At 37.8% G+C, this 23,021-nt stretch overlaps 1 protein-coding gene across 7 annotated transcripts in view; it reads right to left on the reverse strand.

Moving 5' to 3' along the window:
• Positions 1-23,021, reverse strand: part of PLEKHH2 (pleckstrin homology, MyTH4 and FERM domain containing H2) — a 110,615-nt gene that overhangs the window by 7,747 nt on the left and 79,847 nt on the right. For 4 of the 7 annotated variants that reach the window (XM_067007669.1, XM_067007671.1, XM_059078853.2 and 1 more), the window contains 7 exons: positions 20,141-20,320; positions 18,145-18,242; positions 16,371-16,548; positions 15,337-15,492; positions 13,390-13,487; positions 6,246-6,387; positions 1,051-1,196 (listed from right to left, as the gene is read on the reverse strand). In XM_067007669.1, coding sequence (XP_066863770.1) covers positions 1,051-1,196; positions 6,246-6,387; positions 13,390-13,487; positions 15,337-15,492; positions 16,371-16,548; positions 18,145-18,242; positions 20,141-20,320 — 998 coding nt within the window. Of the gene's footprint in view, positions 1-1,050; positions 1,197-6,243; positions 6,388-13,389; positions 13,488-15,336; positions 15,493-16,370; positions 16,549-18,144; positions 18,243-20,140; positions 20,321-23,021 lie in introns of those variants that run through there. The other 3 variants (XM_067007672.1, XM_067007674.1, XM_067007673.1) reach the window with 3 other exon arrangements.

Consider the following 23,021-nt stretch of genomic DNA (forward strand, 5'->3'; position numbering starts at 1 on the left):
AACATAAAAACACAAAAGAAAAACACACAAACAGTGTATCATCCTCCCAAGATAAAGCTCTCCTTGAGCCGATCCTAAGCACCACCAGGAGACATACTCACAACCTAGGTGAAGCTGTTGTTTTGTGAGTCCCATCTCACCACTGTCTACCCCTTGGTCCTTTTTGTAGTATTCCTTCCACCAAATTCTTGTACGGTTAGTGCTGTCAGTATGTATGACCTAAGTTCCCCACTCCCCACCCCCTTTAGGTAAAATTTTAAAATCTGATAAGCTAACATCAAACCTTCGCATAAATTAGTTTAAAAGGTAATTTCTCATGGGAATAACTTTAATTTTTAAAGAAAAGTACAAGAAGTCAAGACTGAAGAATGAATCCCCAACAGTGGAATTTTAGGTGCTACCACTCCTCGTTTGGAGAGATGCTAGCTGCTGGGGAAACCTCTTAAACAAAAGCACGAAGGCAACCACTTATTCTACACAGAAAACAGACTGATCTCAAATGTTTGTTTTGGAAAAATTCATGGTGAATTGGATTTGCCTCTATTTTTGAATCTACAGCTTTTCTTTATATGGTCTCAAAAATCAAAACTTCAAATTAGTTCAGTTTAATTAAAATTTTATATTATAATAAAAAACCTTGTGTAAGAAGATAGTTTATTTTTATTCCAATTTGTTTATAATGGAATGCCCTAAGAGATAAAAATTTTTTGGTAAACACTTCATAAAATTAAGCATCTTATTAGCCAATTTTTTCCTTTTCTTTATTAGCACGATTAATTTGGACAAGAACTAATAAGGTCAAATGAAAAGCAGATCTTCTAAATTAAGGTAGATTTTTTTCTCATTAAAAAAAGTTTAAATCTAGATACTACAGTTTCTAGGCACATCTTAAATAAAAAGAACTATAACCTCTTGGTATTCAACAGTATTTTTAAAATCCTGAGAAAATTGTTGTGTACAATTTTTTTCATCTTTAAAATTTGAACAGAAAAATGTCACTGAAAAACTAGTGTGCATCTGCCTTTTCAAGAGTTACAAATAGTTCTTTACCTTAACTGTTCTTCAGAAGAGTCATCTCTATACCTTTTAGGATAAAATTTCTCTATGAGTTGTTTTATAGTTTGATTTGCTTTGCACTGATTAGTAACATGCCCTGCTGGAGTAGAAAAAGGCCTTTCAAAATCTCCAATCTCCACCTAAGTGGAAACCCAAAAAAGAGAAAATACAGGATATTAAAAAAGAATTTTAAGAAAGAAAATGAGTTTTTTTTTCTAAACATTCTTTATAACATACAATATATAAATCTGTCATTATTGTGTGATTATGGAATTTATAATCATATATAAATACTATTATTTAAATTTAAATTTCATTTGAAGTCTAATTATGAAAAAAATCTATAATTTAAACATTCCAGTTTCATTTCTACATTAATCACTCTAGGTTAATATCTGGTAGTATTTGCTAAAGGTCACTTACTCTACCATTGCCTATAACAGACCAGATAATTTTTCATTTTTAAGGTACCATTTTGGTTGATAATAGTAAGGCAAAATAGAAGTTAGAAGTGAAAAATTAAAAAGTTATAAAGCTACGAAAAATCTTTAGAAAGTATTACTTGGACTTTTTCAGGATCTCTACCGAACATCATGGGAGCAAGTACTATTTTCTCATTACTTTCTTCCTAGATTTTCTCCATAAATGTTACTGTATTCATCCCCTCAATCTATTATTCTATCATTTCTGGAAATAAAGCCCTTCATTCCCCCTTTTCCCTGAATGAAACAATGTTCAATCCTTACTTCCATTAACAGGCTATACAGATGCCATCCTCTACCAACCCATCCAACCACTCACCCATCCATCTCTCCATCTAGTCTCCCACTCACTCATTCACCCAAACCTATACTGAGTCCCTGTTATATGCCAGGCACTGTGCTAATTTATATGAGAAAGAAAAAAGTTGAACATACTTCCTATCCTCAAAGACTTTACTGTCTAGTAGGGGAGACTGAAGAATAAATAAATGCTCGTGATAATCTGTGTTAAATGCTTTGTACAGGGTACCAAAGAGGGCTCAACAAGTGAGATGGGGTGGGGGACATACTGAACATCCACATCCTTACCTAGAGTACTTCCCAGCAAGCAGATGGAGGGTTCCATCAAGACTGGGATGGTCTTACAGAAAGCCCTGGGTCTCCATCTTAAAAGGGCCCTCTGCCTTCAAGTAGGCTGTTAGCACAACCAGCCTCTGAGATTCTGACCCCTGTGACCTCCCTTATCTAGTTCTTAATCTGATCAGCTACAGTCTAAATTCCTCAGCTGAGCTTTGCCCTTACAGTCTATTCTTATGACTTTCTAGTTTCCTTGACCTGGTCCCTTACTTGATGGTTTCTTGGCTTGGCTTTGCTGTTCAGTTTTTTCACCCTCATCTCCTATCTAGTCAGGTATCATCTTAATTTCCTCACCAAATAACAGTTGTCCATCTGCTCTTCAAATACATTGAAATCCTTCCCCCAGAGCAAGCTTTTCATTGTCCCCACCTATCACCAGGCAGTACTCAGCACAGCTAGCTGTGAACCCTTAGACCAGGATTTAACCTCTAAGGACATGGCAGTTGGACAAACAATAGTTACAAACATAGAGGTCATTTAAGGCAAGCTTGGCTGTTAGGGAACCCTGTAGTGGGATATTCAAGCTCAGGGTCTCCCTCTCTGGCTCCTGGCATACTGTGTGGCACTGAATGAGCACAATAAATGTTTGGAGAATCAACTCAGATAATCCCCAATATGCCTCACATCAACATGACCCCTTACCAGACACCATGTACAGCAATCAGAACATCAGCTCCAAGAATTTCCTGATTAAGACAGAGAATCTCAATAAGGACCTATAGATATGCAAATCTACCACAGAAATAACTATTTTCTTCTACAGACCTCAGATTTCCTTAGCATATTTCACTTATCTTCACAAAAACTACTCTGAGGAAGAGACCAGAGGTATTATTTAATTTTCCTTTTGTAGATGGCGAAATTATATTTTTTAGTTAGTAATATGCTCAGAATTTTCTAGGTGTATGGTTTTACCTTTCTACCCCTTCCGAAAATTCAACTAAAAAATATTAGAAGTGTGTATCTCCAAAAGATATGATAATTTTTCTTGGAGAAGCTTTCCCCAGAAAATTAAAAAGTAAGAAGATGAACTTAAATTTTAGCAAAAATAAGAGTGATTTTAACAGAGCATCTGTGCCTTTAGAGAACCAAAGCCTAGAATGGCATGTGATAGGAAATCATTCCTAATCCTCTCACCAAGAAAAAACGTGACCTAGTTCTCATTTCTTCAGCTTTTTATCACTTGCAAAAAGGGAACACTCAGTGTAGCACTAAACGCTTTAAAGTCTGGATGACCATAAAATTGTTATGAAATTAAACTAAATTATCAACTAGTCATTCATCCAAGAACATTTATGGAGAATTGACTGTGTGTAAGGCACTGTGCTAGATACAAAGATGAACAGAGAGAGCCCTTGCTCTCAGGAAGGCCCCAGTCAGTGGTGCAAAGCAGAAACAAATAACTAATAATAAACCACTGGGGTCAGGACAGTAATAGATACGTGCAGGGCATTACAGAAACCCCAAGAGGAACATTTAACCCATCCAGGCAGAATTCAAGAAGGCTTTCCTGGAATGAGTGATCCCTAAGATGAAAATTAAAGGATAAGCTGAAGTTAACAGGTAGAGGCATGGGAGTAGAGGTGTTCCAAGCAGAGGAGACAAGTCAAGTTTAAGAGGTAAGAATAAGTGAATCATATACAACTCAGGACCATAAAGTTCAAGGTAGAGAGTATGAAAAGATAAGGCTGGAGAGGCAGGCAGAGTTTAGATCATGACAGTCCCTCCATGTAAAGAGAATGACACAGCTAGATTCACATTTTTGCTGTATCTCCATTCCAGTTACTATATATTACTGCTGCCTGACAAACCACCACAGCAGTTTCTAGGCCCAGACCTTAGAAAATGGCAGCTTCCACATCTTGTCTCTTCCGGGACAGCTCTTGCCACCTCACTACCATTCTGTGAGGAAGCACAAGCAACCACTTTAAGAGGCCACGAGTAGGTCTTCCGGCTGACATTCCCCAGCCGAAGTTCCAAGTAAGAGCTGGCATCAGACGTGTGAGTGAATGAGCCTTCAGATGATTCCAGCCCTCAGCTATAGAGTCACAACCAGTCTACAAGCTATGCCAGCTGATGCCATACGAAGCACAGACAAGCTGCCCTTATACATCCCTGCCCAAATTGTCCTTTTGAGCCGAGTCTTAGAGTCATTTGCTATGCAGCAATAGGTAATTGGAACAATCTCTCTAGATTCTGCATGGAGGATAGAAGTGTGTGTGTGGGACCAGACCAGAGAAAAACACATTAGTTAGAAGCCTGATGCAGGAGAGCAGGCAGGATGCGATGACGGTCTGAACCATAGCAATGGTGGTCAGCATGGAGGGGAGGGAACAGAGTTAAAATGCGCAGGGACATTTTAACTGGGGGAAAGGGAGAGAGGGAGGGCAGAGTCAGTGATGATTCCTGGATTTGAAGCTTGCTTGGCAGACTGAATGGAGGCAGTGAATATGCAAAATGTGAAGGAAAAGAAGGGAAGATGATTAGTTCCCGATATGCTGAATTTAAGGAGCCCATGAAAGAAATATGAGCCAGAGAGAAAAGATATGGGAATCATCAGCACAGGTGGTACATAAAATTAAGAGAATGAGTAAGATGTCCTGGGATGGTATGTAGAGTGAGAAGACTGAAAACCCTGGGGAATCTAAGCCAACGACACATCATTTTCCCTTAATTAACCTGTGCAAAGACCCAGATGGGGTAGAGATGGTGGGTTGTCTCTTATGACCATTCTCTCCTTCTTTCTGAATAATAACAACCTTGAATTTAGCTGGGCTCATTGCTGCCCAGCTAAGACCACATTCTCCAGTCTCTCTTGTAGGTTGGCAAGGTTGTGTGACTTAAGTTTTGACAGAGAAACATAAATAGAAGCGTTCTATGTAACTGCTGGGAAGTTTCTCAAAAGCAGGAGGGCATGCCTTTCTTCAGTCCTTCCTCCATTATGATGCCTGGAACACTGATGTAATGGCTGGAGCTCTGGCAAACCTCCGGGACCGTGAAGATGACAGCAGAATGGAGGGCAGGATAAAGCCCATGCCCCTAATGCCTGTAGAGGCGCCAGCATGCCTATCTCTCACTGGGGAGGGGCAGATTCCCCCCCGCACACCCCTCTAGAGTTCTAGAGTTCTCTTAGCTGGTCTAATAATTAAACTGACACAAGACAGATTAACAGGAGAAAAAAACCAATTGAACGCACAGAGGTCTCATAGAAATGGGACCCCTGAAATGACCAAAGCAGGCTGTTTATATATCATTTTTAGACAAAGAAACAATTATTTATGAAGATTTTACAAAACAAAGGGGTTTGTGCTTGGGATAGCAGATTAGTGAAGAAGCAACAAAGTTTGTTTATACAGCTTTCTTAGCCTTGAATTCCCTAACTCTGTTGACAAGGATGCTTTTTATCCTCCTGGTAGAGGGAGGATACTTTCACATGGGAGATTTATTTCCTGCTTTTCAGGGAAAAGAGGGAGGTCAGAGTGTTTTTTAAATATATATCTTTTTTTTTTTCACCAGCTGTTTCTCAAGTAACTTTAATTAAAAATAATCAATATGCCACTGAGGCATATTTGGGGGCACACTGCCCTGGGCCCCAACACTCTTCATATGAGAGACAAATAACACTTCCATTTTAACTGTTATTATTAATTTGCATGCGTGTGTGGTTTACAGCCAACTGAACTTAATTGATACAATAGGTTAAATAAAAGAAAGTGCTTTAGCTTTTTAGAAGACTGATCCTGCTTGACTACTGAACGATTTTAGCATGGCAACCGCAACCCCACAGCTCAACACTCAAACTTCTTTATTAAATGCAAAGCCTAGTGGGATATTTTCAAGAGATTAAGAAACTAGGTTCCCTTTATGGAGTATTGTCTCATTCTACATCACCTCAATTGTCAGCAATGGGAGTCAGGCTGCAATTATAATGCCTGTAATTTTTAAGGTGTTAATCACAGCAAATTGAATTTAAAGAATTACGAAAGGTGTATTGTTTTACCACATTTAATTCAGTGGAGAAATTAGTATTTTATCATTACAAAACATTGCTCTATATAACATGGAAGTTACCTGAGCTAAAAGAGCTGCCATTTCTAATGCCAGGTCCCTGTTCAGAGGAAAAAGTCCATTTACTATTTGATCATTTGTCTGATACATTAACAGCAGCTTTTCTCTATCAGTCTCTCCACGGGCTTGCATTGAGAAATACAGTCTGTAAAAAAAAAAAAAAAAAGGAAATTTTTCATTAAATGATCTACTTACAAAGGAAAAACGTAAAGAGAAATCCAGAGGACTGATATGGGGTTGCTCTAACAATAGTTCTCTCAATGATACAAACTTAGACCATTACTATCGGTTAATGACCTCTATTTCTATTAGTTATAACGTTTATCAGCAAACTGAGGAAAAACTGCTTTGGAGTTGAGGCTGATGGATGCTTCTATGCTACCTTTATGCCCTGAAATACCTTAATACCTTAGGTGTTACTGAGGAAGGTCCTCAGACACCAGTGGGCTGTATAAACCCAGTTTTTTCAAAACACCCATAATTGGGCTTCCCTGGTGGCTCAGTGGTTGAGAGTCCCCCTGCCGATGCAGGGGACACGGGTTCGTGCCCCGGTCCGGGAAGATCCCACATGCCGCGGAGTGTCTAGGCCCATAAGCCATGGCTGCTGAGCCTGTGCGTCCAGAGCCTGTGCTCCACAACGGGAGAAGCCACAACAGTGAGAGGCCCGCGTACCACAAAAAACAAAACAAAACACCCATGATCTTTCCTAAACACCTTGGACACACCAGGGAATAGAAACTGAAGGTTTCAATTCAAAATCAACATCAAATGGTCAAGTGGGGCAGTTTTCTCTGGGAATCTAAAAGATAATACTTGCACATTTAAATGTTTTGACTTTTTTTTGCCACATTCTGATAAACAGCCTTAGGATCTCAAAAATAGTTTACATGTTATCATTATTACTTGTTGAAACATGACATGACTTTTGTTCACCTAGGTCTTCCTCAATTCAGTGACCCTCTGTGTTTAATCACTGTGCTGTTTCTTTGTATATGAGGTTTCAGGGGCTCTGATTCCAGGCTGCAGGGCAGGCACAGAGCACTGTAAACACTGTAAATGCTGTGACAGTGGGGTGGGTAATCAGCACCGTGACATACCTTAATATTGTCATGACAACACAGTGGCAGGAAAACAGAGATTCAGATCTGGCATTTGTTAAGTGTGTGCTCAATTAGCTATAACTGGATTTCCAGCCTTTTTTCCCCTATCCACTTGATGATAGGGAGAGGAAACCCTATCATCAGTTACAGAATCTTTCGTGGTAATTACCTCAAATAGCAAGGAATGAGAGGGCAGCAGGTCAGAATCTTGGGGGAAGCACGGGGGGTGTACTTTGAAAAGCTCTTCCTCCCCATCGTTCTGATTATTCTTTCCGTTCACGCCAGTTTAAGAATCACTGGCCTGGGCCATCATTCAGAGTGGTTTCTTGATAAAATAATTATCTGTGACTGCATGATGGCAAATTGTTAATTGGTAGGAGAATATGGCAGGGCAACAGAAGTAGATTCTAAATTCAAAATGGCGTTAGCAAAGGGATATAAAATAAAGAGAATAAAGTTTAAGATGAAAGCCCTCCCTTTCTAGCATGTTAACTTTTTTTTTTTTTTTTTGCAGTTCGCAGGCCTCTCACTGTTGTGGCCTCTCCCGTTGCGGAGCACAGGCTCTGGACACGCAGGCTCAGCGGCCATGGCTCATGGGCCCAGCCGCTCCACAGCATGTGGGATCTTCCCGGACTGGGGCACGAACCCGTGTCCCCTGTATCGGCAGGCAGACTCTCAACCACTGTGCCACCAGGGAAGCCCCATGTGAACGTTTTTGTACTTAGCTTATTCTCTCTACTTGAAGTTAAGAACTATGTCTTATTCATCACTATAGTGCACTAGGTTTTTTTTTTTTGCTAAGTGTTAACCACTGGAAGGTGCTTAGTAAAAGTTTGAATTAGTAATACAGCTAGGAGGGGGAAAAAAGAACCTGTAGTTCAAATGGCTACAGGCAAGAAGAGCTAAAGTGCATTTTCTATCATTTCTGGCATGCCAATAAGACTGCACCTGGGAAGGGAAAATGAAGCACTATAGGCACAAAAGAGAAAAACAATTCCAGACACACATATAGGAACACAACCTGTAGGAATCATAGGCTCAAGCCCCTCATGGAACAGTTTGGGCTCCAACAGCTATATAGGGATTTGGAGAGAATGTGAAGAGGAACTAAAGAGTCACAAAAATGATCAAGAAGTCAGAAAATCAAATCCACAGATCTTGAATAGGAAAGGTGCCGGGGTTACATGATCTGAGTCTCCCAATATGACCAGCTTCCAGCTGCTCTCCAATCCTAAAGGGGCCTGAAGCAGAGAAAGGGGCTTCTGTCACAGCAGGGAGGGCACACGTTGGAAGGCAGGGGCATTCCCAAATGCCCACCTCCTTACTTGACATCCAGGAAGCTGAACACTGTGGGATGGAAATCACGTCACTATGTGGACCAGTATCAGCAAACACACTGCTCCAAGTTCAGCAAAGCTCTCGGCACTGCTGGGTAATCCTTTTGCTCGCCTCCAACCAGCTCCATATTTCAGTCCTCAGAGCGTTTATTTCCTACTGTTGCCTTTCTCATCATCATGTAAATTTACTGAGGAAGCAGCCTGCCTTCACTCTCCATTTACCTTCCTTCCTTCCTCTGTCCACCATGGTCTGCTGATAACACTACGAAATCTGCAATTGTGACGCCCCTTCCCTGTTCTCCTCCGGCCTCTATGGCTATCACAAGTCCTGTGCTCAGAAGTCACCACTCTGAGAAGGCTTCCTCTCTGTTCGCACAACAGCTTGTAAACAGAGATACTATATTCACAATAAGAGCGAATGTTGCTGGGGTATCTACTATGTGTTAGGCTCTGATCCAAGTGCTTTACATTTCCCAACATTTAGTCCCTCAGCAACCCTAAAGGTAGGTACTGTTTTCATCTCCACTTCACGCAGAGGGGACCTGAGGCACAGAGATGGTGAATGACTTGTTCAAGGTCAGAGTGAGTGGGGGAGCCAGGATTCTAACCCGGCAGTTTCTCTCCACACCCCATGTTCTTCACTACTCTGCTATACTGTCACTGTTACAGCATTAATCACATTGCTAAGAATTCATGTCTGTCTCTCCCTATTTATACTGTAAGATTTCTAGAGGGTAGGAAAATTCTATTCACCTTTGAATCTCTAGGGCTTCAACAAGGCCCGGCACTGGCAGACACTGGATAGATGTTTACGGCATGAATGGATAAATGAATGGTGGTGAGAATTGTTAAATATGGAAACTATTCGCCCAAAAAAACCCTGAAAAATCCCTTCTGTAGTCTTGTGTAAATGAGTTAACTCTGTAAAGCTTCAGTTTCCTCATCTATAAGATGGAGATTAATGATAACACCTACCTAGAGGTGTTGTTAGGATTAAATGAGATGATGCATATGAACAGCTCAGCATAGGGCCTGGCATGTGGTAAGTGCTCAATAAATATTGGTGGTAGTTATTATTATTACTATTATGATGATGATGAGTCTTCTCTAGAGGTCTTTAGAATCACAAGAGTCTCTTCATACTAGAATTTTTTTTTTTTTTGGTGTGAACACAGCTGGAAGAAATGGGATAAACTAGGTGACCTGTTAACAGGCTTCTTGGCTTAGGATCCAATGGATATAAGTGCTCTTACAGTCAGCTAAAGGTGGCAGAGATGGAAGTGTTAAACTATGTTCCAGAAAACAATAACAAAGAATTATTGAAAATAATCTTCCGTTTCAAAGAGGGGAGAAGGAAGAGTTGTTCTCTGTAGAGAAAGACCCTTTCCAGTTTTGTTTTGTTAAAAACATGCTTTGATTTTGCAATTTCAAATAGTAAGAAACCAAATTAAATAAGTGGCTTAAATATGAATAGAATTTAAACGTTAGTTACCAAATGGTTTTCTATGAGAACAAGTTCAAAACCTATTAATTAGATCCTTAACCCCTAATCTAAATAATTAAAATTCCATAACTTACTAAATATAAGCAAAAATTCCATGATAAAGAGAGCTGGTGCTTTAGTTTTGCTTATTACAGTGCTGCCTGACAGATGAAGAATCAAGTCCTCAGCTGCATGATAGGTCACAGCCAGCTCCCCTCCTAACTGTGTCACTAGAAATTAGGGCTCATTGTCTAAGCTATTTTACACATGTGCAAATCACAACCACATTTAGAAACAGTACTTTCTCATAGCTGTGGCTATCCAGCCATTTCAGACTTCTGTTAAAAATTAAACGTTATGATCGAGTTGCTTTTTGTCTGATGTCAAAGATACTGTCATAAAGCTTTGTTGTTGTTGTTAACAAGCCATTGTGTTATTCATGACTGTCGTTGTCCTCCCTGGTGGTGTTTGCTAGACTTGGCACAGTATTCTTATGTCTTTCAGACCACTTTTCTCTGCTTCATCCATTTAATTTTGGTTCCAACTGTGGCCATGACAGTCAAAATCAGTATGTATTCAGCATTCATAAGCTATTCAGTGTAAGGAATAGTCTTAGACATGGACATAATTCCACTTAGTGCCAACAAAACCAAATGAGAATTCCTGAACCTCTTCTACATAAAGATATATGGCAGGTCAGGTCCAGGAGCTGGCTTCTTTCCACAAAAGACACAGGGAGCAACATGGACCTCTGGATCAGTGCTTCTCAAAACTTAGCATGAGGGCTTCCCTGGTGGCGCAGTGGTTGAGAATCCGCCTGCCGATGCAGGGGTCACGGGTTCGTGCCCTGGTCCGGGAAGATCCCACATGCCGCGGAGCAACTAAGCCCGTGATCCATGGCCGCTGGGCCTGCGCGTCCGGAGCCTGTGCTCCGCAACGGGAGAGGCCACAGCAGTGAGAGGCCCGCATACAGCAAAAAAAAAAAAAAAAAAAAAAAACTTAGCATGAGTAAGAATCACCTGGAGAGCTGTTAAAACAGACTCCTGGGCCTTATCCCCAGACATTCTGACTCAGTAGGTCTGACATGGGGTCAAATAATTTGCATTTCAACGTGTTTCCATGTGATACTGAAGCTGCAGATCCAGGGCCCACACTTTGAGAACCACTGCTCCAGCAATCACAAAACTAAAACAATCATCTGGAAGGTCCATGTCTTTCAGCTGCTGTTCTTACCAGTCACCAAATGGCCACAGATGAAGACTGCCATCAGTGGAGACAGGTTCCTCTGGGAGTACAGCCTATTATGTTTCTAGTATCTAAGTAATCCTGCTTATCTCTACGAATATGATTTTAAAACCTTAGATACGAAAGCTTGACAGTTACCTCCTCGTTACCCAGAACTCCTGAGAACACCTCAGCTCATGAACCCCTGAACAGAGAAGCTCTAGTGGCTCAAAACCACCATTTATTCCGATCAAAGGAGTCTGTTCAAACAGTGGTGACCCTTTAGTGTCTGAGTGTGTAAGAGGAATCCACAATATGAATGCACAATATTTATTTAACTGTTCCCCTATTGATAAACTTAAGTACCCCCTACAACACTTACTTTTCACTGTTATAAAGAATACTGGGGCTTCCCTGGTGGCGCAGTGGTTGAGAGTCTGCCTGCCAATGCAGGGGACATGGGTTCGAGCCCTGGTCTGGGAAGATCCCACATACCACAGAGCAGCTGGGCCCGTGAGCCACAACTACTGAGGCTGCACGTCTGGAGCCTGTGCTCCGCAACAAGAGAGGCCGCAATAGTGATAGGCCCGCACACCGTGATGAAGAGTGGCCCCCACTCGCCGCAACTAGAAAAAGCCCTTGCCCAGAAACTAAGACCCAACACAGCCATAAATAAATAATTAAAAAAAAAAAAGAAAACTGGAATATTCTTGTCCACTTATGTGGGTATTTCTGTGGGATAAAGTATCAGAAAAAGAGATCCTGAACTGGATCAAAGACTGTTACATTCCTTATGTTATATAGTACCCTTACTTCTCATATCCCAATTTCAGATCTACGAACATATTCTAAAAGTAGCCTTCTGAAAGAAGTCAAAACTTCATCAATAATTCTACCAGGCTCTTGGTCTGATATTTTAGATTCCTTATTTTATGGGATATAAGACTCAAATAAAACAAGAAAATACTTTTTTTTTAGTTTCTTTGCTGTTGTTGTACAGTTAATATGACCTGGTCAGTGAACATTCTTTATTAAATATCACCTTCTACTAATACATGGAAGAAAAGAAGATATTTTAAAAAGAAAGAAAGAAAGAAAACCTGGTTTCTGATCATTTGCCAAAGTCTTTTAAAATTGTATCAGTTGAGAAAGTGAGTGCTCCAGCCCTACCAGCTTTTTCCCAGTTCCTGAAACACTGCACAGCCTCCTTATATAGGCTTTGAACATCCTTTTCCATCCATTTCCACTCTCAGTGCCCTTCTGACATGGGCGTAAGCATCATTTCCTTAAAGAAGCCTCCCGAAGTCTCCAAGCTAGGTCAGGATTCTTGTCATGTGCTCTCACAGAACCATGCTCTTTTCTTTCAGAGAACTTAATATGTTATTATATACTCATTAGAGCCATTGTAAAATTAGCAACCGTCTTCCTCACTAGCCTGTAAATTCCAAAAGATCAGGGATTGTGTCTGTTTTTATTATCATTTTATACAGAGCATCTAGCTAAGTGCCAGGCTTATAGTTGAAGCTCAATAAATACAGAGGAAGAGAGAATAAGAATAAGAATGAATGGATATGAATATATCACTTCTGAAAGACTTGGGTAAACAAATACTTCTCACTACAGATCTGCAGTAGGGTATTTGAGTATTCAGTCTTATGAAAAAATGTAATAATAGTGTTAAAGGAAATTTTGAAAGTGAAAAATTATATCAACTACCCTAAGAGAGCAGCTATATTTTCCTATAGTTTTCTTCTAATCTTTGTCCAAGTGCATATTTTTATAAAATATAATTAATTATTCATGACATTAACAAACTAGAATTAGAGAAAAAAAATTATGTGACAGTTTCTTCCTCTTCCTACAGAAACAGTTACCATTTATAAAAAAAAACATATAAATGAATATAACTTTTAAGGCTATTCAATAGGAAACTAAATTGTAGGTGCATGATTTGAACATAGAGGTATACTCCCACTTTGGCACTTGGTGATGGCATTACACACCTGTTTTTATAAGTGAGACGAACAGTTCTCGTACCTTCCCATTTCCCGGGCTGCTGTTCTTTGGAAGCCTGTTCCCATTTAGAGATAATGTCACAAATCTAGAAGGGAAGTGGAAAATGGAGATTCATAATATTTTTCCCATTGGGTATTTTTTGAAGACAAGCATGTCTATAGACTGAAAATTTTCAATTAATGTGATCAAACCAAATGGACTGATGCTTTCTGTTTTACGTTTCTGCAGCTCTGAGTTTAGAATTTAATTATAAATCGCTCTTTGGTCCTCTTATCCTTTTGGACACACATTAACTTTGGACTATGGCCATGAATTTTTTACTCAAAAAGGAATCTTAATGAAGGACTGCATGAGACTGGAAACAAGAAGATTCCAGGAATTTTTTCATGATTTAGTCACTGAAGAAGCAACTTCCGACCTTCTGAGTTTATAAAGATTGGAATAACTGAAGTTATACCAAAGAAATCTGAAATATAATGTTAAGATTTTTGCTTGGGAAAGAACAAAAATTCTTCAGGAACCAAATAAATTTTTTTTTTTAAACTGGTCATTTGAGAATTATAAATAACAGTTTTCAGAATTATGGGGTAAGCAGTTATTCACCAAAGCCCCTAATATTTACTCAGCTCAAGTCAACCAAAAATACTAGTTTATCTTCTTGACTAATTATTAACAGTACTCAAGGAATGTCTGTCTCAAAAATTTGCATTTGGAATTGTTGATCTAAACAGGATATACTTGGAGCTGAGAAGAAAAAGACATTCATTTATCTAGATGTCTCAAAATGCAGCTGAAGAAATAAGGCAGGGGTGGGGTGGAGTGAGGGAGAAATCCTATCTTCTGACCAGTACTCCTAAGGAACTAAGTACGAGCTTTAACATAGTCTGCGGAACCCCAAGGAGACCCAACAGATCGTTTTGCAAGTGGAGTTGGGCTTTTGGGAATTCGATGAAAGAACTGATATTTCATACGTTCTAAACTCATGAGTGTGTCCCTTGCTTTGCCCCAATTCTTTAATCTCCAAATCATAAAAATACCTTTACTCCATAACAAGGTACTTATTCCCAAGAGCAATCAAGGACCACATCAAGTAAGAGGGTCCAGACCTGGTTCTAGCTGTTTGATTTGCCATAAATCATTTTTCATTCTGGGCTTCAGTTTCCTCATTTGCAAAATAAGTGGGTTATTTCTCTAAGGTTCCTTATGGTTCTATATTCTATATTTTAAATTGTTGCCACTGCTAGATGGAAACTTTATTACAGTTATTTTACTATGACCTAGAAAACATTTTTAAAGAATCTTCCAATTCTCTGTCTTTGCTCATGATTTTCCTTATGTCTGGAATCTCTTCTTTATTTCCACAGGTCCATATTCTACCAATCCCTCAAAGACCAGTTGAGCTCTTCCCTAATTTCCAATCTGAACTTAATCCCTCCCTTTGTAGAATATGTTCACCTTGCTCTTAATATATTTATCACTTTCAGATTTAAGGTTATCAGTGTATAAGGCTACTCTTTCCTAAGCAAATTAGAAGTTCACTGTGTGCAGGGACAATTTCTTGACCTTCTTTATATTACCCACAGGATCTGGACCAGCTCCTGGGACACAGTAAATGTTCCATGAATATTGCTGAGTGAATGAATAAAATGGAAAGCCATTTTATTAGACCTTCCACACCTCCACTCTTTTAACCCTAGTATTTAGGGTCTTATTACTATTATTAATCCTCTTCCTCTCTTTAACATGGAGTATGTGTGTGTGCAGATTGTATTAAGAATTCTACGGCTTCAACAAAGCCCTGCAATATTTGTTTTTATTATGAAAATTAGATTGCTTAAATTTTTGGAAAATTCTTGAGCTAAACTTTTTGCAAACAGCAGAGTAGCTTCTTTGCTGTGTTCTGGGTCTGCCTCCTTAAAAGGAGTTGGTTTTACCTTGATGTTTCCTTGAAGACAATGCTCTAAATCCCTGCCAGAAGGATCATCTGTAAACAATGCAAATCCAGACTGTGCTGGCCTCCTCATCCCTGTATCCTGGTTCAAAGTATTCAAAAATTCTTCCACTGTGGTGGACGCATCAAATCCAACTACCTAAACAGAAATAACAAAGTCGTTCTCTTAATAAAAAGGTACACACATTTCAAACTTAGATTTCAGGGGGGAAACAGGGCATTCTTGATGCATGATTAATGATAACATATATTTATCTAGGTGTTTTAACTTTTTTTCCAAAGCTCTGCTGGAGAAATTTAATGTCATCTTAGTCATTAGCTTGATGTAAGAATTCAGAGATCTTGGCTTCAGCCAACAGACATGAATTCAAAATAGAAAGATCATTTGACAGCTGTAAACATCTTGCAGAGATATTATGCCTGCCCATTAGAAGCAAATCAAGAACTACAGTACAATATGTAATCTTTAAGCAAAGGAAAAAAAATAAACATTTAATTTTTGTTTCTTTAATATGCAGTTAAGTATCTGAATTCCGTGATAAAAGGCTTAGAGCTACAAAGACTAATTGCTAGCTTTGGAACATGTTTGCTTGAGTTACTAAGCAAGCATTTAGATCTGAGTTGGGAGGGCTTGGACAGTTTTCCCAGATAATTCCTGAGATCTGGAGACTTTAAAGAGATTAAACCTGTACACGTCCCACACGTTAGTAATTATTTCCTCACCTAGCCGGTACCCAGGTGGGGAAAGCCGTCAACCTTCTTGTTTTTCTCCATCAGAATTATAATGGTAGTGAAACTCCTCCCTTATTTGGTTCAATTATGGATTTTTTTAGTGTGAATCCTTTTTAGCAAAACTGTTTCACAACTCAGCTGTCCTGACAGAAGGTCTAATACATTTGCATATTTATCACTGCCAGGAGCTGACAGAAAGGGAGACAGTCTCACTTACCAATTCCACAGAGTGCACTTAGAATTCTAGACTAAGCATGTTTTCATTGGGTAGAAAGTCTAATCTACCTGATATATCCCATTCATGAAGTGTACGGGGATACTGAAGGGCAAAGAATGATGATACGGGTTTCGAAGAAGGGTGGAAAGAATTTCCATTCTTGAGGGTCTTGCCTCTCGATCTCCATTCTGTTGCGTTCTTTCTACACATCGCTGGCAGTAAATGGCATATTTTCCAAATTCTGTCCTATAATACAAAACTTAAGATAAAGCCTAAGAACAAATTTAATTAAGACAACCTTTTATATATATGGAACAGTTAAGAAAGCTTTCCTTGGTGTACAATATTACAATGTATTATGCTAATGTTGACAGTAATTTTTCTTTTCAAGTGTTATTAACTGTCACTTTTTTCAAATTCTAGTGTCTTTACTTTTGCCACTGACTAAACCAGACTTCCCCACAAAACAATCTTCATTGTTATTGTATTATTATAGTCACAAAATAAATTTAAAATGACGATTTTATGGTCAATATAAAATGATTATATTAACAAATATAAAGAAAATAACTGTATAAAGACTAGCGCAGGGTAACTTAAGAAGTGCATGATGAGGAGAGTTCTCTTTTGAAGAACATAGAGGTTAATGCCATTCCTGCTAAGCAAGGTAAGAAAATATCTTCAAACAAAAATATATTTTCCTTTTTTGCAAAACATGCACTTCTTTAAAAATGTTAAATGTTAAACAAAACCGCTGGAGTAAATAAATCCAGTAAAAGCTGGATAGAGATCTTATTTGCCCTCAGTTGTTATATAAATTTTTATTCTGTTTATAAAAGCAGGTTGATAACATCTCTAAATATATTTTTATTCCAGTGCCTTCTAGGTAGACTTTAAAATGTCACCTTTGTCTGGAGGGGGTAGGGGGTCCTCAGTGACTGCAGTTGAAATCACATGACCTTGATGACAGAGTCGCCAAAATGTATTATGAGCTGGAGTATATTTTCCTACTGCTTCCAAGTTGGTTTTTTTTTTTTTTTTTTGCGGTATGCGGGCCTCTCACTGTTGTGGCCTCTCCCGTTGCGGAGCACAGGCTCCGGATGCACAGGCCTAGCGGCCATGGCTCACGGGCTTAGTTGCTCCGCGGCATGTGGGATCTTCCCGGACCAGGGCACGAACCCGTGTCTCCTGCATCGGCAGGCGGATTCTCAACCACTGCGCCACCAGGGAAGCCCCCAAGTTGTTTTTTGATTCATCATTTGTTTGTTTGTTTGAATCCCAGAGTCTATTTAAACAACCTAATATGAACCTCTTGGCCAAAATGATCCTGATAACCCTTGGCTGGGTGCCCTGGGTCTCACTGTAAGGAAGTCACTCTGACAGCTGAATTTTATGAGTCTTTTTCAAAGGTGTAAAAATTCTGAAGTAATTCAAATACATACAATTATAAAAGGTGGGAAGACCATCAGAGAAGTCTTCTACATAAAAGAATTCAATGTGAAGAAAATAGTAATAGGAAAAATAAGGAAACAAAATAGTTGCTTTTATTAAATGAACACCCACTAATGATAAGGCATTCATACTTGAAATGTACATAGACTTTTCACTTAAAATATTCTTTGTCAGTTTTTTAAGCTTTTACTGTAATCCTCCATAAGAGATTTAACATAACAAAGGAAATATTTTCCCAGCTCCACATAAATGATAACCAAAGGCTTCCTGTATCAACATTTGTTTCACACATTCTTCCACAAATGTACCTGGCAGGTTATTAATACCTTTGGTTTATTGTAGACACTCAGAGGCCACATAAATGGTTTAGCTGGCTAGAATTCTGCATACCTGGAATCTGCATTCCTCTTTAGGTGGAGCCTGAGGAGCCACAGGAAAGGGTGATGGGGAAGGAAGAGCCCAACACAGAGTGCTAAGAGTTGCCAGCCCTGTGCAAAGAGAAGCATCACAGGTCAGGCACCATGTGGTCGTCAGAGATCCAAGTCGGGGCGAGTGTGACTGACAGAGGCTGTGAGACCAAAGGGATGATGACAGTCTTACTTGACCCCACAATGTTTTTGCTTTTTCCATATATACATTATCTGCTTAGAGCGTTTATAATACATAAAAACATAAAAGCTTCACATTGGGTCAGAACCATAATCCATCTAGTTGTATATATTGTTGTCTACAACTGAAGTGCCAGAAGACATGATATGGTAGTCCTTTATGATATCACACCCAAAGATTAGGGAAATTGTTGCTTTTTGTTCATTTATGTATTAACTCATTCATTGAAATATAAGTAATGGCACTGAGAAAGGGCAGATTGAAAAATAATAAAAAAATTATTTATACAAAAAGCAAAACCAATCTACCCATACATAGATACATACCTAAATAAGGGGCAAATACAAAAATATTAACAGAGGTATGTCTAGGTAATATAATTGCATGCGATTTTTATTCTTCTCTTGCTCTGGACTATATTCTATTTTCTATCTTAATTTTTTTAATTAAGCAAGTATAACTTCAATAATTTTTAAAATGTCATATAAAAAAGGAGAAGGGGGAAAGGCCCTGCCCTTGAAGAACGTACAGTCCAAGAGAAGACATTATATACTGAAACAGTAATTTATAATATAACATCTCTAATACATTGTAATAATATTTTTTAAGTATAACCAATGGAGGGAATGACTTACTGTTGCAGAAGTCAGGAAGGAATATATGGGAGAGATGTTGCTTGGGCTGGACGGTGAAGTCACAGGTAGGAAGAAAGCAGAGGGATCCAGGTAACAGTAATAATTCCAGGTGCAAGGTGAAGGATAATGCAAAGGCAGGGTGTGTTTGAAGAATGGGGAGAGTTTATTCATTCACTGTACACTGGAGGCAGGAAGTATAAAATGAAGTGGAGAAAGAGGAGGCCACTGGAGCCAGACTATGAAGGGCCCTTGATTCACATAAAGCTTAAGCTTCAGGACCCCTCTCATGCACAGGTCCCCTCCAAGTCCCCGGGACAGGCCCGATGAGCTGTCATAGTCATATGACATGGTCATACGTTCTTTTAAAATGTGTAAAAGTAATGTATTTTGTACTCTTTTTCTTGGAGAGTATTCACTGCATAAGCTTCAAGTCCCACAAAACCTGGATCCACCCCTGAGAGTCTTGCAGGCTAGGGTAAGAAATTTCTATTTTATCTTGTAGTTGACAGGGAGTCAGTAAGTAAAGATTAAAAGAGGTATTCATTGAAGAGTAAACACAAGTGACCAAAAACCCCCTGAAAATAAATTCAGCTGCACTAATAATTAAGGAAATGCATCCAAAATCAATAGTGAAATACTACTTTTTACCTGGAAAGAAATTAAAAGAAGAATTACACTGAACATTGTTGAAGATATAGGAAAATTCTAAAAGTGGACTCAATGAAATTCACTGGACTTGCACACAAAATTTAGATTCAAAGATGTCTAATGTAGTGGTATTTATTATAGGAAAAATAATTGGAAAAACCTAAATGTATAGTAATTGATATTCATGCAACTAGTATTAATGTTTTATAGACTGTTGAAGGCTATAGGGGAAATGATTATGTTCTATAGTTTTTAAAAAGTAGTATGCACACTGTAACTCTAATAATGTGAAAAACTGTGAGTGCATAAAGATATACACATATACATTTATATGTAAATATAGAAACTGAAAGGATATACATAAAAATATTAATAGCTGTTTTTCCATTTCATACTTTTTGTAATTTTTCAAATGTCTGTATTGAATATGTATTATTCTTACAATCAGGAAAACAACATCATTTAAAATTTCATGTATATGTATCAACAGATACCTGCAATGGTCCTGGTTGATTCTGTGGCTGTCTCCGTCTTGTCTGTTTAATGAGCTGACAGCAAATTTCATTCTGTAGCTCAGGATGTGTCAGACAGATTTGCAAAGCACTCTGGGCTAGAGATATATGGTAATCAATTGCAGGAGAGTCAACTGCTGCATTTATAAAAAGTTGGCAGGTCTGAAATAAACGAAAAAAATAGATATACTCAGGGTAATAAATGATTAGATTTATTCTGCATGAAATATTGATTCTCTTCTTAGCAATAGCTTTTGTTTAAAAGGATTGAAAAGAATATATTGTGATAACACTAATCGAAAGAAATCCGGAGTGGCTACATTAATATCAGACAGAGTAGATTTCAGGGCAAGGAATTCTGCCAGAGATAAAGAGGGTCATTTTATAATGATAAAGGGGTCAGTTCATCTAGAGGACATAACAATCCTAAATGTTTTAATAACATAGCTTCAAAATACATGGTGCAACAACCTATAGGACTATAAGGAGAAACAAAGTTCACAATTAAAGTTAGAGATTTCAATACCGCTTGTCAATATTTGAGAGAACAAGTAGGCAGAAAAATCAGTATGGATTTAGAAAACCTGAATAACACTATCAACCAACTTGAATTCATTTGTAGAATACTCCACCTCAGAGCAGAATATGCATTCATTTTAAGGGCATATGGAACAGTAATAGTCTCTTCTCTACCAGACTATAAACTTCATAAAGACAAGGACTCTTTCTTATTTATCTTTGTATTCTCTACACAGCACAGAATTTCTAAACTTATTTGACTACAATCCCTTCCCATCTTTATTTTTTTCCAGTAATACCAATTGGCATCTTTAAAAACTAGTTTACTGAGGAAAATATTTTGGGAAATAGTAGAATAAATAACTTAAAATGAATGCAAATAAATACTTTTTTTCCCCCAAAGAGATTAAATTTTGGAGTAGGTTACTAGGAAAAGGTTATAGCATAATCTTTCCTAGACATTTTCCAAAGTAGTATATTAATACTTATCATTCTTCATTTTAACAGTTCATTGTAATAAAACTGTGAAAATTTGTTTTGTTCCTGACTAGAGGAGTAGGTACTTGCTTAAAGGCAGGGGAAGCAACTTCAATACTCATAAAGTGTTCTATGAATTCTTAAAAATATTTGCATGCTAATTGAACCCCAAATTATTGTAATAATGTATTAAATAAATTTGTAATATATATATATTTGTTTCAATGAATTAAATATATTGGGATTATTAATGACATTGATATTTGGGAGTAAAATGAAGTTCTGAGAGTGAAATCAGTTTCTTTTGAGCAGGCTATTTTACAGTCTTTTTTTCTTACAACAAATGTCAGAAAACAAAAGAAGTACTGCTTGTGACAGCATATAGTTGGATCTTGCTTTTTTATACAATCTGACAATCTCAACCTTGTAATTGGAGTGTTTAGACCATTTAAATTTAATGTAATTATTAGTATGATCAGGAATAAATCTTCTATCTTGCTATTTGTTTTATATTTGTCTCATATGTTCTTTTTGGTTTTCCTCTTTTTCAGCCTTTTAAAAAATTACTAGAGTATATTTTATGATTCTGTTTTATGTCCTTTATTGGCTTATCAGCTAAACCTCTGACTTTTATTAAGTGGTTGCTTTAGGGTTTTAGCATATATTTTAATCTTATCACAGTCTACCTTTAAGGAATATTATACCACTTCTTGTAGTATAAGAACCTTATAACAGTATACTTACATTTCCCCTCTCTCAGTCTTTGTGCTATAATTGTCATATATTTTATTTCTACATATAATTTAAAACCCCACAATACAATGTTATTATCTTTCCTCTAAACACTCAATTATCTTTTAGAGAGATTGAAATAATAAGGGAAAATTCTTATATATTTACTCACATATTTGCCATTTCTAGTGCTCTTCATTCCTCTGCATAAATCCAGATTTCCATCTGGCATCACTCTCTGACTGCCTAAAGGACATCACTAAACATTTCTTGTAGTACTGGTCTTCTGAGGAGTAATTCTTTCAGGTTTTATATATCTGAAAAAGTCTTTATGTCACCTTTGTTTTTGAAAAATATTTTCACTGGATATAGAATTCTAGGTTGATAGATATTTTTTCCTTGCAGTACTTTAAAGATGTTACTCCACTATCTTATGACTTGTATAGTTTTCAATGAGAAGTCTGCTGTCATTCTTATCTATGTTCTCTATGTGTTATGTTATTCCTCCCAAACCACCACCCTCTTTATAACTTGTCTAAAGCAATTTATTATGATGTCTATTAGAGTAGTTTTTGTTACATTTCTTCTATTTGAGATTCACTGAGCTTCTTAAATTTGAGAGTTTTATAGTTTTCATTAAATTTGGGAAAAGAAAATTTAAGCCATTATTTCCTTGAATATTTTTCTGTTGCCCTCCTTCCTTTTGTGGAACTCCAATTCCATATATGTTAGGCTGCTGGAAAATATACCATTGCTCACTGTACTCTATTCAATTTTTTCAGTTTTTTTTAACACTGTGTTTCATTTTCAATAATTTTTCTTGCTATGCCTTTAAGTTCACTAGTCTTGCCTTCTGCATTATCTTACCTGTTGTTAATCTCATCCAGTGTATTTTTTTCACTTTAGCCACTACATTTTTCATCTCTGAAAGTTCAATTTGGATCTTTTAAATATCTTCCATTACTATTCTTAAAATGCTTATGCTTTCCTCTACCTTCTTGAATATATGAAGCATGGCTGCTAGTCTCAAAGATGGCCCCCAATGATCTCCATCTCTTGATATTCAGACAATATCTGAGGCAATCCCCTTCCATACTATACTAGAGTTAGTCTGTATGACCAGTAGAATATGGCA

The sequence above is a fragment of the Kogia breviceps genome, chromosome 11 (genome assembly GCF_026419965.1).
Source record: "Kogia breviceps isolate mKogBre1 chromosome 11, mKogBre1 haplotype 1, whole genome shotgun sequence".
Classification (NCBI taxonomy): Eukaryota; Metazoa; Chordata; class Mammalia; order Artiodactyla; family Physeteridae; genus Kogia; species Kogia breviceps.